This window comes from Cavia porcellus, unplaced genomic scaffold (assembly GCF_034190915.1).
Source record: "Cavia porcellus strain 051 isolate PalLab524CR breed Dunkin Hartley unplaced genomic scaffold, mCavPor4.1 scaffold_16, whole genome shotgun sequence".
NCBI lineage: Eukaryota > Metazoa > Chordata > Mammalia > Rodentia > Caviidae > Cavia > Cavia porcellus.
The window spans coordinates 45,595,639-45,616,105 of NW_026947499.1; the positions used below are offsets into that span (position 1 = coordinate 45,595,639).

Consider the following 20,467-nt stretch of genomic DNA (forward strand, 5'->3'; position numbering starts at 1 on the left):
AGTTTCAAGCCAAGTCAATACTGGTAAAAGGCTGCCTAGACAGAAAAGGAAGTGAAGAGCTGGTGGCCCCAGTCTGACCCTGCATCTACTAAGACATTTGTAAGGTCACTGCTATGCACCCAGAGTAAACAACTGGCTGGAAAGAAGGAAAAGAAGATCCACCCTTCTGTTTGCATTTTTAAAAACTAGAAAACTAAGCTCTTGCTCCTTAGATATAAACTTCTCCCTCTGCTTACCCTGGAGGTCTTGGTCTGAGATAGGATGCACTAAACCTGCCAAGGGAGAGAAAGGGCAGGGCGGAGCACGCTCTCTGATAGATCCTATGGGTCAGAGGCCTGTGACTGTGTCCTTGTTTGTTCTTCAAAATCTTCTGCTGTCCAGAGCCCTCCACATTCATATTATAAAAGGAGAAATAAAATAGTAAATGAATAAAGGAAAAGATGTCCCATCTCATTTAGCTTTTAGAGAAAGGCAAGTTTCACCATCAAAATAGCCACACTGAAAGCAATTTTATCACAGTGAATGGACCCTCACTTAGGCCCAGTAAAAGCATCTGCTGGTATAACTGCTTAGAAAAACAGGGAGGTAGCACAAACTGAAGCTAACTATCAGCAAATCCTATCAGCCAGCAACTCCCCTCCTAGGCACCCACCTGAGAAAAATGTGTGTGCCCTGATCATAGAGGCTATCTTTTAACACTGGCTGGCCTCCCTGAGTCACATCTGTGTCACTGGTCCCTAAATCCCAGCTAGGCACAGCCTGAGGCTATCCCTTAGCACTGACAATTTGGTCACAGCAATTTCCATGTATAGAGATTTTTTAAAAAATCCTAGAATATATAATTACTGGCCAAACACTAGAGTCATTTTTCCATTTTTAAAAACCAAAGCTTGGAACTGAGAGTCTCATAAGGAGTACAGAGGCTCAGAGGACAAGGATAGGCTTAGGGACTATCCCATGTTGTAGGCAGGACATGGCAAGGCTGTTCTCAAACCTATACCAGAAAATTCTAAATGATCATCTCCCTCCTCCACAGGCCCTGAGCTACACAGACTACAAATGCCTATACCGGAACCTGCTGGCAGCAGGTTAGGAAGACGCCTGGGATGAAGCCTATTTCTCTGAACACCCGAGCCATCATTGCAGGTTAGTAACAGTGACGCAAGAGTACTGCTCCAAGTTTGGCTCAAGTCAAAATGCCTCAGATGTCTGTGAAATACATTCTCAAGCAGGAAACTCAGAAGTGTCGTAGGGAGAGGTAAATTTAGCAAATCACCTGACTAGGAATTCATAGTAGCAGAAATATTAGGCAAAAGGAAAATAAAAAGACAATGAACACATTCTTTCTCCCAGGAAATCCAAGCATGGTGCAGGCTGGAAGGAAAGGACTCTACTACCTTTGTCTATGTGGTACAGATAGGTCTCCTGGCTCATGGCAGACAGCAGATGCAGGACACAAGTATAGAGGCGGATTTTGTCATCACTGTTGTCCTCCCAGGTATAGTCCTGGATCACATTGAGAAGTTCTCTAACAAGAAACAGGACCCCATGTTCAGGATGATCCTGGTGGAGAAGCAAAACAAGATTAAAACTTCTACATGGAAAGAGGAAAAATCAAACCAACACAGAAACCCAAGACCCTCCCTCTAGCAGTTGTAGAGATAAGAGTACCAGTCACTTCACAAAGGCAGCCTGGGTAAAAAACACAGTAAAATGACAAGGCGTTGCTTAAACCCTAGACAACCTTTTTGTGGACAATAGATAGAAAGCAGATATCATCAGTCTAATAATACCTGGTTCCAGAATTACTCTCTTATTCTAACAGGGGCTTAAAAAAAACAAAACAACAAAAAAAAAAAACTCCTGTTTTAAAGGATTTTGGCCCAAATGAGACACTGTAGCTGGTAAAGCCTTGGAGGCGGAACCAAGAGGCTCTATCTTGAGGTCATCTTCCCCGCCCCTAGGAATTTACCTGTGGCGTGAAATGAGTATCAATGGGCTACCGTGCATCACTAATGCCCCTTAGGCACCACCCCCAACTCCACATGTCCAATGGAGAGAATGCCAGCCCCCAGAGACCATGCCAGACCCCGGAGGGTCAGGGGGTCTCTCCCCACATTCTTAAAATAAAGGTCATTTATATTTCATACTTCTTCTCTTTTCAGCCACGCTGGAATTCTATCACTGTTCTGTCAATTATGAAAGCAAGATTGTGGGTCATACAGCAAATAGGACAGCAAAGCCATCCCATGGGTAAGCCCCAAACAATCACTATCACCAATGGAGGCACTCACTTTAAATATAGCCCTGCACCCCATGATGCTTACCAGGAGTGACAGTCAAATTGTGAACACTCTTCTGGGAAACTGGCCTGAGTTTCAGGCTTTACATAGCACTTGCAAAAAGGATCACAATGCACAAAAGCAAGCAGCTTCCATGCAGTTTCAGAAAGAGATGTGTGCAATTATGTGGCTCCCTGCTGAGAGCTGCTGGACATTCCATGTGGGCCCTGCCTGAAGAGTCCCCTCATTCCACCCAGCCACCCCACTGGGGTCCCAGCAGGCACTCCAACCAGTCAGATGAGGAAGGTGTAACAAAGGGTATACATGACACCAGATCAGCAGAAAGGGAAGTAGTGAGGAAAGGTAGCAGGGCATGGCACTGCTACTGTCCACCTGGAAAGAATGCCACGGGGAGGGCACTGTTGAAGCCTAAAGGTCCTGCATCTGGAGGCCACTTGGTAAGAGATGTGGCCCAAGGTGAAAGGACAAAGCCACTGCTAGAGCATGGCACAGAAGTGGTAGGGGATGTGCACCCCCAGCATCTTTCTCCCTGCCCTCTAACCTGCCTCCTGTTGGCTGAACAGACTGGAAGTAAGAAGGCAGGTCAGGGGACACAGTCCCCAGAGTCCAATGTCCCCATCTCAGCAGGACTCCACCAGGGAATCAACTCAAATTTTAGGGGTGCTCTAATCTTCCATCTGAATGAAATGTTTCTTCTGCCTGGGATCTTTGTCCCCAGGACTTAGCCATTTGATCCCCCTTTTTTTCCCTCAGTATTGGGGGCTTAATACATCCCTAGCCTTTAAAAAAATATTTTTGATACAGAGTTTCACTAGGGTGCTTAGGCTAGACTTGAACTGGAGATCTTTCTACCTCAGCCTTCCCGAGTCCTGGGATTAGAGCATGTGCCACCATGCCCAGCAAATCTATTCTTTTGGAAAGAAGACGTGGAGCATGAAAAATGCTACTGTTGAGGGGGCTACAAGAGAACAGCAGCGTCATCCAGACACAAAAGTGACACTGTCCATGTATGAGAACAGTGGTCAGGGGCATGAGGTGTTCTGTGTTCTGCACAAGCTGTCACATCTCCGGGGACCAATCCCATGATACTGGCAAGGAAGAGGCCACAATGATGCTCACAAGTCAAATGCACACATGTGAACTTCCCAGGCTATGGAACCTTCCATCTAGAGCAGGCCCAGCTGGCAGCTTACAGCCGGCTGCCCCTGCTCACAGCTGTTTCTAACTAGGCTATTTTGTTCTGCTATGTGGATATTCAAAATATATTTAAGGATCTTCCTTGGGAATAGATAACAATCTGAATGTTCTAGCAACTTAATTTCAACCCAAATGCCACAACTCTTGTAGACCATTCGACACACCTTTAAAAAGATGGAACAAGGGTCAGTGGGAAAGAAAACATTCTCAGCATGCCAGTTCCATGAGCTTTTTCTCACAATCAAAGCAGAGAGATTATTTCCAATTTGTTATACCAGGAAAAAGTTTGCTATGTAATATCCATACTGCAGTAGCTGTAATTTTTTTATATATTCTCTGATGGTTCAGTGTCAACAACTGAAGCAAAACAGAATGGAGTTTTTAAAAGATTACAAAAGTCCTAGATTCAGATGGCACTTGCATGCAGGAAGGGCTCCCCTAGTGTGCTGGACGAAGCTGCCTTTCAGGCAGGACAGCTGGATGTGATAGGATGGCTCCTAAGGCGGCCCAGTTTGCACCTCCAAGTTTCCTGTTGTCTGCAAGAATCCTCCCTCTACACCTCACAAGCAACACCTGAGACATGACTGACTTCCAGGACAGCTAACGTGGGAGACAGCAGAGATAGCAATAGAACACAGACATCCTGGCGTTGCATCTTGGTAAGGTCACTTACTAGGTGGGGATTTTTACTTCTCTATGCCTCAGTTTCCACTTCTAGGCAACAAACAATATTTCAAGCTTTGAGTAACTATTTGTGACCTGCTGGCTTGTTCGCTGTAGATCTACATGTTGGTTAAGTAATAAGGCCTATTAGCAAAGGAGCCAGAAGTAAAGTGCATGGGAATGACAGGAAAGGAAAGGGGTGCTGAGCAGGGGCAGATAGGAGTGGGGATTGACGATCAGCTTGCTGCTACTATGGAACTGGCTCGTGTCTCTCCAGCACCTCCCCTGCACTCATGCCAATGCAGGAGGTGCACTGTGCTCTCTGCTCTCCCCCTGCACCTAGTGAACTATAGCCTTGCCTTCTTTCCACAGATGAATACATAAGAAAAAGGGGCCTACACAAAATGGAATACTATTTAGCCTTTAAAAGTAAAGGCTGCAACATGCAACAACAAGCATGAGTCTTAAGAACATTGTGCTAAGTGAAAAAAACCAATTTCAGGACTAATACTACATGAGTCCACTTAGATGAAGAATCTCAAATTGCGAAATATCAGGGAGTGAAGGGTGTTGCAGTGGAAGGGCAAGGGAGAGGGAGGAATTACCACTCCACAGATAAAAAATGTCAGTCAGGACTGAAGCCAAGTTTCTAACTCTGAGGATAAAGCTTTTTCAGAGACTCAGTCGTTTTTAACCGGCAGAAAACCCTATGTACAGCCAGTGAGCACACTCTAATTCATCACTTCCAACTGCCTCAATGGAAACTCAAATTTTTTCCTTTTTGTCTCCCCACATGATAAAAACTAGACTATCCAAAAAAAAAAAAAAAAAGAAAAGTTTTTATTATTCCAGGGTGTAAAAAAGCCCTGAACTCAAGCATCCTAGGAAGGAACTGGAGAGGTGCCGTCCCATTTGACTCTGGATTGTCCCCTCCTCCTGGATGCAGCCTCTACCTGTGGCTGGGTCCACAGTCCTGGAACAAAGCCTTCCGAGCCTCTCCCCTGAGAATCTGGAATCTGAACAAGGAGAGCCCACAGCTGAGTCGCTATTTGTTTTCTCAGCTTTCTTGAGAAACAAAATCCATATACCAAACAATACCCCTGTTTCAACTGCACAATGTAAGGACTGTTAAGGTGGCTGGGAGTTGTGCAGTCATCACCACAATCGATGGCAGAATATTTCATCACGCAGAAAGGAACTCTGGGAGCTGAGTCACTTTCCTGGCCAAAGTTCAGTGTTATGCCTCTCCAAGATAGCCTTAGGATCCCGTTCCGAACTACAGAGGAAGTTTCCAAAGACACTGATCTGTGGACTGTTTTGGCCTCCTAAAGACACTCTCTGGGGCAGGCCAGAGGAATCTGCATTTTTACAAGTGTCTGCTAATTCAGAGCCACATCTGGCTCAAGCACATTGTAGAGGGATTTTAAATGTGTTTTATGTAACCAACCCTGCAGCAGCCAGGTAAAACCTATAGTAGGCACTCCTGGGAATACTTTTAATACAGAAAATAAAGCATGAAGACTATAAAGGATACTGATTACACTAAAATACAGTTGTGCAAACATTTTCTCCTGTGCGTTTGTGCACTGAAAAGGTCAACAAGTCTGATGGTTGTGAATGCTTCACCAGCTTGGCAAAAGGATAAACTACCACGTTTTTTAAGGAAGAGGCTCTTTTGAAATGTCTTTCACACATGTGGTGTGATACAGAGATATTTGTTGATTTCTTTGGTAACAAAGTCCCAGCTACTTGGGGTGACGGGTGTGAAAAAGGAGTTCTGTATGTGTTCCAGCTTCCCACAATGAATATAAGTACTGCAAACATATACTCATAAAAATTAAAATTAAAAAAAAGTCCAGGCTACTGCCATGACTATGGTGGCTTGTTGCCTCTAATTCATAACTGCATGAAGGGCAAACTTCATTCAGAGGTTTGTGAAAATACAGACGTCATTTTTTAAACTCAAATTCATGGTCACTCTAGACCTCCAGGGAGCAGGCAGATCCCAGAGTAAGGACCCTGAGCTAAGAGCTTCAGATCCCCAGCTCAAGAGAGAGTCCAGGATTGCTGCTGCTAGTCCCTGAAGGCCTCAACTTCCTTTGGCCCAGGCCTACCTATTACGGCCACCAAAAAACCAGCATTCTTCCAACAATGCTCTTTCAAACCCTTGGAGCTTGTTTTCAGTTCTGTTACTTTCTGTCTGAAGAATATCACCACTATGCATTATTTTTTAGTGCTTACTACATGTTAAGCTTTACTATGGGGATCACATTCCATAGATTCACTAACCCAGTCCTTATGACAACCCAAAAAGGTATAAACTATTACTATTCTCACTTTACAGACAAGGAGGCTGCAGGGCAGGAATGTGCCTGCCAAGACTTCAGAGCTGGGAGGAAAAGGAACTGGACTCCAGCCCAGGAATCTGAAGGCCTCAGGCTGCACCCTGACCACCAGGCAAGACTTCAGAGCTGGAGGTAGAGAAAATGGACAGAGTGCAGACCAAACATCCGTGTCCTCCCAAAATTCAAAACTCTAATCCCATGTGACAGTATTTAGAGGTGGGACCATTAGGAGGTAAGTAGCTTCCAGGTGACCAATGACCCAAAAGGTCAGCAGCTGCCCTGGCTCTTTTCCTACCATGCGAAAAGATGGTGATTCTGCAGCCCAGCAGAGGGTCTTCCGCAGGACCATACTGGCACCCTGACCCTGGGAACCAGAACCATGAGAGATGTAAGTTATGGAAGCTGCCAGCTTCCACAGAAAAACCAGCTTACAGTTCTTTGCTGCAGCAGCTCTTGGTGACCAGCGCAGGCACATCCCAGACCCAGCAGAGTACAGCATTCACTAGCAGCTCAAGCATCTAACCAGAAAGCCCACACAGTAGACAGAAAATCTTGTACTTTGTTTTGGTTTTTTGTTTGTTGTTTGTTTTTGGTGATACTAGGGATTGGACCCAGAGCTCTAAACTAAACCCCAGCCCAATTTTGTGAGATAAGGTCTTCCTAAATTGCCTAGGCTGGGCTCAAACTTTTGATCCTGCTGCCCTGGCCTCTCAGAGTTCTGGGATTACAGGTATGTGGGCACCATGCCCAGTCATCCAGCACTTTTGGGAATAAATAAGGCAGGTCAAAGAATGCCATCACCTCTGGTTCTCATGGGGAAACATACCGGAACTATCAATAAGGTTGAGAAGAAATTGCAGAGGAATTCCAGAAGAAATGATTCTGACGGCCGCATCTTTCCATCAATATTTATCATCTTTGGAACTTCTGGAATGAGGCTTATAGCAGCTTTGAAAAATGCATCAGCTACAAGAGAAAAGAGAAGTTAGAGTATGAAAACTCTGGGAAATGCAGGCTGGTTCCATCGTCATGGTGCCTCACAGGGGTAGTTGTGTAAGATATTTGAGGTTCTGCAACTCCAGCAGAGTAGTCTAGCTACAAACCAGGATGAACTCAGGACATTTGGATCAGAAGGCACTGCTGTTGCTACCAGCAGCCCAGGTTGAAGACCTTCAGCTGAATTCTCTTTAAAGTAAATGCAAAAAGCAGGTTGGAAACTTTCACAGAAAGTCTAAAAGTGATAGTCACCAAGGCCAAGGACTCTAGATTGGTTCCATCAATTACCATGCCACTATGTGCGGGAGGTGCTGCTGGCATCAGAGCCACTTCACATGTGGGAACATGCTTGAGACAAGGGGGGACACATCCTAGGATCCAAACTCAGGTCTGCTTCAATCTTTTTTCATTCTCACCATTTTACTAAAGAAATAACCACTAGGGGCTGGGGATTTAGCTCAGCGGCATAAATGCCTGCCTTGTAAGTGTGTGGTTGTGAGTTCGATCCCTGGTACCGATAAAAAAGAAAAAAGACAAAAAAAAAAAAAAAAAGAAAAAAGAAAAAAAGAAATAAACACTAAAGGAATGGACATAACCTGAGCGCACAGCATATTTACATGTGCACACACTGCAGTAAGTCTTCTTACTGGGTAACAGTTCCAAATAATTTAAGAAAAAAAGGTATTTTAAAAGATGTAACTTATAAAACAAGAAGATTTCAAAAGATGGACTGTGAAAAAAGTCTCAAGGTCAAGCACTGACCTGACAAATGAGGCCTTAAACTACCTGACAGGATCAAATGTGCTCCAGGTTCCCTGCACCATGAGACAAGATAAGCTCAAGTGATGGGAAGAAAACATGCAGCACAGTATAGGGGCCTGGGTTCCGACAGAGGCCAGGGTTAAGGAGAAGAGTGCCTGCAGCTGGATGGGAGTTTTCCTCCTCCTCCTGCTATTTGAAAGAAGAAGTCAACATGAATAGAGACTCCTCCCAGAGCTTTGAATACAAGTGAGTGAGTTCTACTCTGAGGGCTTTCTCCCCTGGCTGCCACCCACATTCTATGTGTATAGCCTTTCCACACTCTCCTAAGCCAAGTTATTGAGCACCAGCTGCAAACAGGAACATTCATGGGCACTGTGACACCCACAGGGAGAAAAGCACGTGTAAGAGTCGACAACATGAGGCAGGTGAGGTAGCTCATGCCTGTAATTCCAGCACTTGACTTGTTATGAATTCAAGGCCAGCCTGAACTACATAGTGAGACACTGTCTCAAAACAAAGACAACAAAAAGTATACTGTACAAATATGGCTGTGTAACAAGACCATGTAATCACACTAATTAGTACCTAGGAACTTGCTTTGTATTTTGGTCTAAGTCAGAGATAAAGCAGCTGATCTCAGCCTTGTTGGGAGACAGAGATTAACTATAAGGCCGGAAAAAGGCACCTGATATTGGCCCTGGTAAATACACCTCTCAGAAAGAGCTAGGAGCTGCAAGGTCTTCCATCTTGATAACAAATACCAACAAAAAGTATTTGGTGGTGGTGGGAGGGTGATGAACCCAGGGGTTCCAGGCTGTAAGTGACATTCCCAGCCTTTTTAAAATTTTTAGACAGGGCCTTGGTAATAGCAACTGCTAAGCTGCCCAGCCTTGACTTGAACATGTGATCCTCCTACCTCAGCCTCCTAGAATACTGGGATTCTATATGTGCCCAGCTTTTGTACACAGGCTACAGGGGAGAATGTAGCCCTCAAGACAGAGGTGGTGGGAGATTAAGCAAGTATGTGAACGCTATGTGCCAGGCACTCTGAGAAGACTCAGGGTTCACCTTGTCCTCAGCAGTCATGACAATGTCATGAGGTAGTCTGCCCAGAAAGGCAGGATTTGAAGCCAGGTTAGGCTGTGAAGCCCAAACTCTCCAACCCTCTCACTGTAGCTGCTTTGTGCAGTGGTTCCTGCCAGAGAAAGGGAAAAGAAAGGCTATTTTCTGATGAATCTTTGTGTCCTCTTATTATAATCTGTGTTCCATTGCTTTCTCTTTTTGCTTTGGTTGCTGAGAGGCTCAGAGTCTAGTTTTCTTCTTTGGTTGGAAAAGCTCACTTCAGCCTGTATTTCTCATCTAATTATTCTTCAACCTCAGCCCTTGTGTTTGTGATTTCATGTCAAAGCCTTTCAGCGCAAAAGTCACCTTAAATCAAGCAGGAAAGAAGCAGGCTGGGCAGAAACACTTAGGACACAGTATGAGCTGTTGGGGACCCTCACGGGCTGAGGTGACCACCTCTCATAGGCCTCTCAATGCATTTTCGTGTTCCCCTCCTTTCCAGGCAGGCAGAGGCTCAGCCAGTCTTTCGGGTAACATGTCTAGAAGCTTTGCAGTGGAATGGTCTCCTTGCCAATACCCTCACATTTCAAAGTGTATCTGAGTCGGCACTCAGCAGCTGAGTACACCTTATATACCAGATGAAGAATTCAGAGGAGGAGCTTCACATACCAAAAAACACAAACAGCCCACTTCAAAACATGCAAGGAACTGAAAGACATTCCTCCAGTGAGGATGTGCAACAGGCCAACAGGTATTTGAAAAGATGCTTAAATTCTCTAGTTATCAGAGAAGTGCAGACCCACACCACAGAGCTGGACACTGCTTCACACCCACTAGGAGCATGCGAAGATGGATGGATGGATGGATGGATGGATAGATGGCAGATAGGGAGGAAGAAAAGAAGGGAAAGAAAGGGAAAATTAGGGAAAAATAAAAACACAAGTGCTAGCCAGGGTGTTGAGAATTAGGAAACTGAATTGTGGGTGGAGACATATATAAGACAGTGAAGCTGCTGAGGAAAAACGTGGTGATTCCCTGCAGAGTCACACACAGAATTTCAATCCGACCCAGCCACTCCTCACCAGGTAGGTGTACACCTCAAATAACTGAAAACAGGACTTGCAGCGCTGTGTGCATCAATGTTCACTGCTGCATTATTCACAATCACCACAAGGCAAAACAACCCAAGTGTCTGCCAATGGATAAACAACTAAACAAGATCCAGTTAACCCATAACACAGAGTATTACTGAACCTTAAAAATGAATGGAATTCTGACCCGTGTGATAGCACAGATGAGCCCTGGAAATATTAGGTTAAGTGAAATGCATCAGACATGAAAAGATAAACATCGTATGAGTACACTTGTATGAGGTACCCAGAAGAGGTAAACACACGGTGACATAGAAGGGTTAGGAGGGGAAGGTACTAGTTAATTGGGTACACAGTTTCAGCTCTCTTTAGGGCAGTGAAATTTTGGAAATGGAGCACAGAATACTATGAATGTACTTAGTGCCACTGACCTATACACTTAAAATGTAGATTTTTGTACACTTTACCACAATAAAATAGAAGAGCTAAACCCTTAGCACTGGTGGATACCTAGCTCTACCACAACTCGATGCCCTCCTCCTTCAGGAAAAGTGCACTGTCCCCATGCCAGAGGGGCAGAGACAGAGTAGGAGGGTGCTTTCCAGTAAAAACTTCACAAACATCACAAATCAAAGCCAAGAGTCCTTTGTAGTGGGAACTAAAATTTTGCTCCAAGCAACTTGAGAGACCATTTATTTTTTCTATTTATGTGTTCATTACTGAGTAGCATAGAGAATGTGCCTATTATTATGTCTCATTAAAGAGAGAACAGCTTTGGCCCTGGCACTTTGCTCCTCTCACTCACCCAAGTCAGTGCCCATTCTGCAGAAGGGAGGTACAATAAACAGTTATTTAGAGATTGGGTGTGCAGCTTCCAAAGTGGATTTTTATTTCTATCCTCAACAGGCATGCCCGAGATAGAAGACACTGTCTGAGAGCTTTCTAGTGTTGTTAGCTGTGTAATTACAATGCAAATCTAACTAAGTGAAAATAGATTTTCCTCATAATTCAGAGTTTGGAATACACATGTTAACATCACATTTTGTTATGTTTTGTTGGTCTTTCTTGAGGTAGAGTTTCACTATATGATTCAGGCTGGCCTTGAACTCACAGTGATCCTCTTGCCTCAGCCTCCTGAGTTCTGGGATTACCAGCGTGCACCACTATGTCAGACTTCAATATCACATTTTTTTTGCTCTCTCTGGTTTTTTTTTTTTAAGAACTGGATCACAGCCAGTGTATGGACTGTATTCCCAGTCACATATATATGTGTGTGTGTGTGTGTGTGTGTGTGTGTGTGTGTGTGTATTTTTTTTAATTTTCAAACTGGATCTAGTAAGTCACTCTGGGCTGGGCTCAAATTTGCAAGAATCCGGCGGTCTCAGTCTCCCAGAATGCTGTGCTTACAAGTGTGCAGGTTAAAATTCCATTGAAATTATATGCAAGGTAGACATGGTGGCACACATCTATAATCCTTGCATTCCGGAGGTTGAGGCAGGAGAATCCTTGTGAGTTTGAGACCAGCCTGAGCTACAAAGTGAGCCCAAGGCCAGCCTGAACTGCATAGTGAGATTCTATCTCAGAAAGACAAAAAAATACATATATATGCAGCAGAATGAGCTAATGTAAAGACTATCAATAGAAAAGAAAGATTTCTTGAAAAAGTAAGGCATCTTGAAAAATTGATCCACCAGCTGCTAAAGGATGCAAAGAAGAATGATATAAGATTGATCAGAGGCAATGAAAAAGCAGGCAACTGGGAAAACATCATAAAAAACCTATTCACAGAAGTAATGGCAGAAAACTTCCTATGGGCTGTGGATTAAAACTAGATCAGCACCATGCACTAAACTCAACTTGAAATGGTTCAAAGATCTAAACGATGCAAACATTGACAATGCAAACACTAAATCTACTAGAAGACAGAAAAGTAGTACTCTTGAGGTTAATGGTGTAGGCCAAGATTTTATGACCAAAACCTCAATCACACAGGAAATATCACCAAAAATCAACAACTCGGATCTCATCTTATTAAAACGCTTTTACATAGTGAGAGAAACCACCAACTGAGTAAAGAGACAACCCACAGTGTGGGAAAAAAATTTGCCAGCTGTTCCTCACACAAAGGATTACTATCTAGAATACATAAAGAACTCAAAAAAATCAGGACACTCTCCCCCCTCCCCACTTCAAAGGCCCAATCCAAAAATGGGCATCTGAAATGAATAGATACTTTAAATGGCAAATACAAATAAAACAAACGTTTAACATCACTGATCGTTTAAGAGATACAAATGAAAACAACACTGAGATTCTATCTCATTCCAGGAAGAGTGGCTACTATCAAGAAATCAACCAATAACAAATGCTGGTGGGGCTGTGGAGAAAAAGGAACCTTTATCCACTGTTGGTGGGAGTATGGACTGGGGCAACCACTGTAGAAGTTAGTGTAGAGATTCCTCATAAAACTTAAAACTAGTGGTTCCATTTGACCTAGCTATTTTCCTTCTTGGTATTTACCTGAAAGAATTAAAAGCATCATAACACAGAAATATACACCCTCACATTTATATTGGCAGTTGGTAATAGCTAAATCTTGGAAACAGCCAAAATGCCTATCAAGCAATGAATGGATAAAGATGTGCTTTTAAAAAAATATATGGAGCATTACTCTGCTATAATAGGGTTGAGAGATTTCTAGCTAAACAGATGTACCTTGAGACCATACTCTTAGGTGAAATAAGGCAGACACATGCTTTTAAAAAAATCATTAGCTTTCAACAAACTCACTGAGAGAGAAATCGGGAAACAAAACTTTTCCTAAGAGCATCAAGTAAAATGAAATACGTAGGAATCAATCTAATATGAAGGAAGTGAAAGACGACACATTAAAAACTATAGTAACCTGAAAAAAGAGATCAAAGCGAGCATCAGAAAACGGAAAGATAGGGGCTGGGGATTTAGCTCAGCAGCATAAGCTTGCAAGCGCATGGTTCTGAGTTCGATCCCCGGTACCAATAAGTAAGTAAATAAATAAAAATGAAAAGAAGTACTGTTCATAGATAGGCAGAACCAATATTGGCCATACTTTCACTAGTGTTCTATAGATTTTAATGCAATCAATTTAGATTTAATGTATTCAAAATCTCACTAGCATACCTCACAGAACTAGAGAAAACAATCCTAAAACTCATATAAAACCAGAAAAGACCTAGAATAGCAAAAGCAATTTGGCCAATAAGGGCAAAGTAGGAAGTATCACAATCTCTGACCCAAAGTTATACTACAAAGCTCCTGTGATAAAAACAGCATGGTACTGGCAAAAAAAAAAAAAAAAAAAAAAAAAAAAAAAAAACTAACTAGACCCACAGATCAATGGAGCAGAACAGAAAATTCAGAAACAACTCCAAGTATACTCAGATAACTTATCTTTGACAGAGGGGCCAAGCACTTTCACTGGAAGAAAGACAGCCTCTTTAATAAATGGTGCTTTCCATATGGCTATGATTAAACCTAGACCCATCTCTCTCCCCACACACTAAATCTGAAGTAGATTAAAGATCTAAATATTAAAAGAAACATTTAATTTTCTAGAAGATAGAATAGGTAAAATTCTTAAAGACATAAGTAATATGCAAAAACTTTATGAACAAAACTTTCATTGCATAGGAAATATTAAAAGAATCAAGAACTAGGATCACACTGAATTAAAAAGCTTTTGCACAGCAAAAGTAATAACCAATGGAATGAAGAGACAACCCACAAACGGGAAAAAATTTATAAGCTACTCTTCAAACAAAAGACTAACATTTAGAATATATAAAAAAAATTTAAAAATCAGATGCCCCAAATTAAAAAATCTAATCCAAACATGGGCTTCTGAAATGAATAGACAGTTCTCAGATGAAGAAGTGTAAACAGGGAATAAATATATGAAAAAACAACACCACTGGTCATTTAAGAGAGGCAAATTAAAACACTGAAAGTCCATCTCACTTCAGAGAGAATGGTTATCATCAAGAAAGTAACAAATGTTGGCAAGGGTGTAGGGGAAAAAAGGAATTCTTCCTCATTGCTAGTGGGGGTGTAAACTGGTACAACCACTATGGAAATCAGTATGGAAATTCCTCAAAAAACTAAAAGTAGATTCCATTTGACCCAGCAGTTTTCCTTCTAGGTTACTTTTCTAAGTTCAAAGCATTATATTACAGTGATATATGCGTACCTATGTTTATAGCAGCATAATTTTTAATAGCTAAATTTTGGAAAGAGCCCATATGCCCATCAACAGATAAATGGCTAAAGAAAATGTGGCATATATATATATATATATATATATATATATATATATATTCTGCCATAAATAAGAATACACTTAAGTCATTTGTAAGAATATAGATGGACCTTGAGACTATAACCTTAAGTGAAATAAATCAGACACACAAGTTTAAATGTCACACTGTTTCTCTTATATGAGAAACCCAAAAAGTAAATAAGGACCGAAATACTGGGAAATAGGAAGAACTTGCTCACATGGGAATGGAAACACAGGAAGGGGGAAATGAAGGAAGGGAAAAGGAAAAATAAAAGATAATGGAAGGAAAAAATGGAAACAAAGCTTTTGTAAGTGGGGAAAAGCAGTGCTAAAGGGAAGGGAGGGAAATGGGAAAAATAAGAATATATATTAGGTACAGGTATAAATTCTTTATAATAAATGTGATCAATATGTACAACAAATATGTACTTAAAAGTTGATCCTGGGCTCAACTTAGCCTCCTGAGTAGTTGGGACTGCAAGTGTGCACCCCTGGGCCTGGCTAATATCAACATTATACTATACACCATCATCATCATCATCATCATCATCATCATCCTACGTCTCTTGCTGTTCTAAGGAAGTTACCACCCTGGGCCCCAACCACACACGGTACAGCACCAGGCTGATAGGGGATAGTCTTGTGAACACTATTGACCCAGACCACTTAATGCAGCAAAGGTGCCAGGGAGGCTGCCCTCTGACCAGCTCCACCAAGCAGTGCGCTGTTCTCAGGGAACAAGTGCTCCACACAGCCAGCCACTTGCAAGATTCTTCTTGGGGCCTAGAAAGGTCTCACACTGTGCCCTGGGGCCTCTTCTGACTCCTACAGAGGACTCTGGGGCCAGTGGCCTCCCTGGTGAACATTTCCCTGAGGAGCTGCACAGCTGTCTGTTTTGTGTGAAGGCTCTGAATCAGTAACAGTGCACAACCGTCAGAAAGCTTCAAACTGCTCGGAATTAAGACACTGGTTTGTTCAGGGTCCACAATGCGAAACTTGGAAAATAATCCAAATAGTTTTAATGAGTACAAACATTTTGGCAGTGAAAAAAACAGGGAGGGAGGTTGGAGAAAAGAATTTATAGTACTTCTAAAATAAAGAAATAGAATACCGATCAGCCATTACAAAGACTGTTGTAGAGTAAGTATTCATATGGGGCGGTGGGTGGGGTGCACCATATTTACTAATAAGCTGGAAAAAAGTATGAACACCAGTATAGAAGGCTCATCATCATCTCTTTTCTAAAGGGAGAGGGACTGCACTTGAGAATACACAGAAAGAGAGGACTGTGGTAAGCCAAGTCAGCACCTCCCCTCCCTGGTAAGCGGAGGCAGGGTGGCAGACTGCAGCCCTTCCAGGGAGAGAACTAGCAGTGTCTCCTGAGATCCATGCCATGTTGGAACTGAGGACGCTGTGAAAACAAATGACCATTCTGCCTCCCTGCTCAGCAGTAGTGAACCTACTGCTACATGGCCTAGAGTCAAATATCCCAGTTCCCCTATCCTCCTTCTCCTCCCCCCGCCCCGCCCATTAGCAAGTGGGAACCAGAAATCTGAGCATCTCCTGGGAGGTTGACCATAGCAAATAAGGGGGACTTCCTTCTACCATTTCTTTGACGGCAAATATTTTTATTACTGTTTTGCTCTTTTCTGATTAATGGTACTGCTCTATTCAATATTCTGTGTTTTTTTGGTTGTTTTTTTTTTTTTGTCTTTTTTCATTTTTATCAGTACCAGGGATCGAACTCACGACTGCTTGCTTGCAAGGCAGGCGTTTATGCCGCTGAGCTAAATCCCCAGCCCCTAATATTGTTTTGATAAGTTCTATAGTGTTCTATGTTTCATCTCATTTTGATATATGGGATTGAAAGAACAACTGTTATAAAGATAACAAAATATACTGTGATACCTATTACTGTTATCCCGGTAACCTGCTGTGAAGTTCTATACCAATTTCACTGTACGATCTCAGTTGGCTTTATTCTGACTTGTTCTGTTGTATACTTTCAAAATTTGAAAAAAAAAGAGAATACACAGAAAGAATCAAGGAAAAGGAGGAAAGCAGGCAGAACACACAGGCAGAGAAAATATAAGAATGAGTATTTTAATGGATACACAGAAAAAATTGAGAAAAATATCCAAAAATAGATTTTCAGTGGAAGCAGATGGGAGACAGGTCAGATTATTGGAGACTTTTCTTTGGTGGTGGTACTAGAATTTAAACTCATGGCCCTTGCACTGAGCTAAGTTCCCCAGCACCTTTATTTTCATTTTGAGACAGGGTCTCATTAAGTCTCTACATTACCCAGGCTGGGCTTGTATTTATGATCCTCCTGCCTCAGTTATCCAGAGTGCTGGGATTACAAGCATGCAATGCCACACTTGGCCTACTGGAGATTTTTATTTTGGGACTTGATTTTTCAGTATGACATTTCTGTATTGGAATTTTTTCAAATGTACATTCCAAATCTTTATACTAAAAATTATCAAAATTTAAAATAGCATGCAGATTGCCTCTAATTTCAGCAGGATACAGGATAATCTCCCCAAACATCCTCCGGAACAATAAAATAAATTTGGATTTAACTATGACCTACAGGAGCATGTTCATCTCTTGGTGTCCTTGGCACTGGTTATCTGGATTATGACTCAGTACATGAATCACAGGAGACCGGAAGAAGTGATACCGGGACCACCTTCAAAGATGGCGATTTTTTAAAAATAATGTGTTAGATCATTGCTAATGGAAATCTTTACTACCTGTCAGCATCATAAACTCCCTAAGTCAAAGAAGACCTCAAAAGCAATTCATTCCACTCCCAGACCTCCAGCTTGTCACGTCTTCCTACATACCTGAGCTGGACAGTCACACCAGTTCAGGGAATGCTAAGAACAAAAACATCACCATTTACAACGAAATGTTCCAGTGGTTTATGATTCTCATCCCTTGAATGTACTTTTCTAAAAAAAGGGTTCTGCCTATAAGAATTATTCATTCTCTCAAGGTCCACAAAGTCCACTGCAAAACATCTTCACCAGTCTTCCACATTTTCTCTTGCTGTGTAGATTTAGGTATGGATTGAGCGTATCACTATAATAGAAATTATCACAAAAATGCTACATCAGGAACATCCAATTCCTGCAAACTTCATCTGATTCTAAAATGTGCTGTCACTCAGATATTGGATATCTCTGGTAAAGCTTCATGGTCCTAGAAGACAGCTCACTATTCACAGCCAAGTTATTTATGAAGATCTGATCCTATTGCTAGCCTGTTTTGTGACAGAACGTGTTATTAAAGCAGTTCAGTTTGAAGACTTAAGGTCCATGACTTCAGTGATAGATATATAAAGATTTAAAGGTGCATGAACACCTAGGAACAATTAAATGTGCCATTCATCACCGCTCAACTGTTACCAAAGACAGCTTAATCTAACCTTGATTTTGCCACCTGGTTTATACAGCATTCCCTTTGTGTCCCCTCTGTCAACACTTAATGGGAAAAGTTCACTTGGAACGTACAAACTATTTCCTTGCTTCAGCAGTACCAACAGGAGGCTCTTGTATACCTGCTCTCACACAGAGCTGAGCTTGCTCAGCCCTGCAGGTCATCTAACTCCTATCTGTGGACACTGCAGAAGTGACAAGCCTTTCTTTCATCCCTGTGGAGGTTTGGAGGAGGCTATGCTTCTTCTCTAAATATCACACTCCTAGATTTCCCTATGTAGAAAGGATTAAATAATCTGTCTTAATTCTGGTTCCTGGTTTCCTAGATAAATGTATCTAATGTTCACGCTATAACACATCTCTAGCAACTACACACCTGGAATTACAAAGAGAACTCTCAATTATGGTACAGAATAACAAACATAATCCTAGGGAGGAGCAATGGTAATAGCCACTGATGGCAGACAAGACCGCTGCTTGGTTGGATGTTCCTGGTTAAGTCATAAGCCCATTTTCTCATCTGTAAAATGAAGACAAGCCACCTATCTAGTAAACATGGAATAAAGTGAGACTACTTTGCCAGTACTTCAGATTTCTCTACCCGTGGGCCTTGATCTAGCTACACACTTTGGTCTCCTCATTCCTTCCAAATGCCCTATGTCCTGGCATCCAGGCCTCTGCCAGGTCGAGGCCTGCCTCAGCCTTGAATGCCCTTGGGACTCCGTGCACTACATCCAGACCCACCCCGACTTCCTGGGCTCTTTGGTGCCACCTCATTGATGGTTTTTGCTCTTCTAAGTCAAGGATTTCTCTGTGCTCTAAAATTCTCTGGCACATCTTCAGGACATGTTGTGTGACACTGACAGTGTCTTCACCTACATTCTTGTTTCTGGCACAATGGCTTACATACCTAAAATAACCAAGATATACCAGAGAGAGGAAGGAAACTGGAGGTGCCTATTATTACGGGGAGCAGAAAAACTTTCTGGGGTGACTTGTTTATGCATCTTTCTTTTGTGCCCCATGAGTGGGTCTCACAAGTCCAAGCCCTTATACTCCTTGAAGGAAGAGCTCAGGGAGTGATGCTAACATGGGGACAGATGTAGATGTGCCAACCTTTATGCCATCAACCTACCTGTAAATAACTGACTATGTGTTCACCAAAGAGGCCTCAATGGCTCAAGACAATGGCTCCACAGGACCAATTCTTACTTCAGCAACTGCTCCGAGCTGTCCCAGGCTCCCTCCAGTTATAGAGGCCCCATCCATATGTCTATATAAGCCTCAGCTCATGCTTCCACCTAACTCCTCTTCTTTATTGTATAAATACGAAAATATTTCATTCTGCTAAGCGGCTTTCATGGGACTCTTCTGAATAGCTGTTGATTAGCAGATGCAGCCACAATGTAAAAGGTTTGTTCCCATTTTACTTTTATCAGTACTATGAAGAATGATCAACATTAGCATCCCCCCCACTGCCATTCATTCACTCAGAACTCACTGAGCACCCATGAGGCAGACAATGTGCTGGGAGCAGGGACACCACCAAGAACCACACAGGAAAGATGCTACAGAGGGGTACTCTGGTGGGGGAACAGCAATTACTCTGGTGGAGAAGCACCAATTACTTCCGCCTCTACTCGTTAAGTAACAATGGTAATAAGGACCGTGAAGGAAACAAGGGATGCAGGGCTGACTCCTCTTATAGAATAACCTGCACTCATTTTTTTTTTTTAAACCTAGATTAAGGTTGAGGAAGCCAAGGATGGTGTTCCTATAGATATGGCCTAAAGCTCTGGCATGAACATATGAAAAATAAGGTAAAAAAGGAAAATTTAAAAAAAGGGATGAGAACTCTATAGGAGGGAAAAGTGTTATTATCAATGACAATACCAAAACCATTCTTGTTTTTACACTTTTATGCTTTGCTTTACTTGCTTTCTGTATTCCATTCCAGCTTTGGAGGAACTGAAGATCTTTTATTCCTAGCATAACTGAGCTGTTGTTCTTGAACTAAATATTGGCTTTCCTGTAGATTCCTTAAGGTTTTGCATATGAGAAACTGATTTTCAAAACTAAAAGCAGAGTAGAATCAATGAACACAGTGCGTATAACCCCAAGGCATGCCCTCCCTGTGAGATGTTATGATGGTCACAGAGCAGCTCCTGTGTGTGTGCCAGGAGGCCAAGTGCCCCAAGGTCATTTTTATCTCATTTACTCTTGACAGGTATCACTGTGATCACCTCACTTTACTGATGGAGAAACTGAGGCACAGAAAGGTCAGCTT

The 20,467-nt window shown here is 42.3% G+C and overlaps 1 protein-coding gene across 1 annotated transcript in view; it reads right to left on the bottom strand.

Moving 5' to 3' along the window:
* Positions 1–20,467, bottom strand: part of Vps35l (VPS35 endosomal protein sorting factor like) — a 110,446-nt gene that overhangs the window by 10,844 nt on the left and 79,135 nt on the right. The window contains exons 27-28 of the mRNA XM_003478179.5: positions 7,335–7,474; positions 1,398–1,563 (exon numbers count right to left, since the gene is read on the bottom strand). Coding sequence (XP_003478227.3) covers positions 1,398–1,563; positions 7,335–7,474 — 306 coding nt within the window. The remainder of the gene's footprint in view (positions 1–1,397; positions 1,564–7,334; positions 7,475–20,467) is intronic.